We start from the raw sequence: 2,042 nt of genomic DNA, 5'->3' as shown, positions 1-2,042 counted from the left end.
GGCCCGGGCCGGTGTGGCGCAGTGGATAGAGAGTCGGCCTGTGGACTTAAGGGTCCTGGGTTTGATTCTGGTCAGGGCACATGCCTGGGTGGTGGGCACAATTCCCAGTGGGGGGAGTGCAGGAGGCAGCTGATCAATGATTCTCTCTCATCATTGATTTTTCTGTCTCTCCCTTCCTCTCTGAAATCAATAAAAATATATATTATAATAAAAATTTTTAAAGAAAGATCCAGGACAACAACTGTGCAACACTTCTCTGCCACAACTCCACAGCCCGAGCAGGCATCACTAATCCATCACAGAGCTCCTTCCTGCTGGGTGGGGCACTGCTCAAGGGTGCCAGGTGGCACTGGGTGCCTCCTTGGATTAGGCAGTGAAAGGGCTTGGGTGGAGGATTAAGGGGAGAGGTGGACTGGAGCGTGGATGGATGACAAGTGAGGCCTAGAAGGCGGGGGAGGGCGAGGGCAGATGGGGGCTCCCGGCACCTGCAGGAAGAGCACCGAGTCGCTGATGCTGTGCAGCTGCTCCCGGGTCTGCTTGTCCTCCTGCAGCACCTGGGCCCGCTGGTCCAGGGCGTCCACGATCACCTTCACCTGGCCCACGGCGTCCTGCTCCCGCTGCTCCAGCGCGGCCCGCACCTCCTCCTTCTGCTTCTCCAGGTCCCGCACCAGCTCCCGGAAGCTCTGCTCCAAGATGGCCTTCTCGCTGGTGGTGAAGCTCTGGGGGCGGAGCGAGGGTGCCCAGGGAGGAGGCGTCCGTCACTGACACCGCCCTGGCCTTTAGGCTCCCGCGCAGAGTCTGGTCGCTCCCACCCCAGGGCCTGGTTGGCCCAGAAGCTCCCTGGAGGCCTCATGGAGAAAGGCCAGTTCTGACGGAGGTGGCCAGTGTTTACAGCCGCTGTTCCTATCCACCGGTGGCCCCACCGCCGCCACCGGTCCTCCCTGCCCCAGGGGCAACGCTGCGGGCCGCAGAGTGCCCGGGAGTCAGGCTGCGCTCCCTGGAACCTCAACCAGGAACCAGCACCTCCAGAAAGTGAATTGATGGATGTGTACGTGGCAGGGTCATGGGTCGGATGTGGTCTGCAATGACTCAGACCATGGCACACGGGCATCTAACCTCCCCGGCACAGTGAACGGGGAATGGCAAGCCTTTGGCAGCTGGTGGCCTGAGCAGACAAGGGGACATTGGAAGGTGGGTGGTTCTAGAGTCTGCCTGTCCTGGAATGATGTCACGTGAGTGTCAGGTGATGGGTAAGACCCACTTGTACCCTTGGCCCCGACTGAGAACGCCAAAGGGAGTGGGGAACTCGGGAAAAGACCAGGGTGGGGAGTCCGCGTAGGGCTGAGGCCGCCCACAGAGGCCGCCTCTGCTGGGGAGGGAGGGGCAGCGGCGCCGGGCAGCTCACCTTGATGCGGTCCTTCTCCTTCTGCCACTTGTCTGCTTCGTCCTCGAGCTCGATGACCTTGAGCTGCAGCTGCTCCTTCTGCAGGGAACCAGGAGGTCATGGTTCGATCCCAGTCAGGGCTCATGCCCGGGCCGTGGATCCGGTCCCCAGTGAGGGCCGTGCAGGAGGCGGCCAACCCATGATTCCCTCTCATCATTGATGTTTCTCTCTCCCTCTCCCTTCCTCTCTGCATCAATAAAATAGCTTTTAAAAAAGAAGGGGCAGCACCCACCCAGCTGCTGGACGGGGCTGGCAGCAGAGGCAGCGCCCGGCCTGAGGGCGGCCACAGGGAGACATGTGGGAGCCGGCGCCCGCAGGCGGCCCCTGCCCCGAGGCCCCTTGCAGAGGCTGCCTGCCTTTGGCAGCAAGTTCAATGGGGACTGCACTCCCGGCATCCAGTACCAATACCGCAGGTGCAGTGGTGGCTGGGGACACTGAGGGCCGTCGGTGGGTGCCAGCCGCGCAGGCAGCCAGGACTGACTGGGAGGAAAGTGCCCACGGCCGCGGGTCGCCCACAAGGGACCCACCGTTCTCCGCATGGCTCCTCTCAACGAAGCTGCGGCTCAGGTCGGCCTTGCACATCTTCTCCACGTGGCGC

At 62.3% G+C, this 2,042-nt stretch overlaps 1 protein-coding gene across 1 annotated transcript in view; it reads right to left on the bottom strand.

The window, feature by feature from the left end:
- The window catches only part of TRIM29 (tripartite motif containing 29), a 56,671-nt gene that overhangs the window by 13,333 nt on the left and 41,296 nt on the right, over positions 1-2,042 (bottom strand). The window contains 2 exon segments of the mRNA XM_015560625.1: positions 420-719; positions 1,406-1,524. Of these exon segments, the coding sequence (XP_015416111.1) occupies positions 420-719; positions 1,406-1,524 (419 nt within the window).

Source organism: Myotis davidii, unplaced genomic scaffold (genome assembly GCF_000327345.1).
Source record: "Myotis davidii unplaced genomic scaffold, ASM32734v1 scaffold355, whole genome shotgun sequence".
Taxonomy (NCBI): domain Eukaryota; kingdom Metazoa; phylum Chordata; class Mammalia; order Chiroptera; family Vespertilionidae; genus Myotis; species Myotis davidii.
The sequence above is the reverse complement of the archived record's forward strand: the minus strand, read 5'-3'. Positions and strand labels throughout refer to the sequence as shown.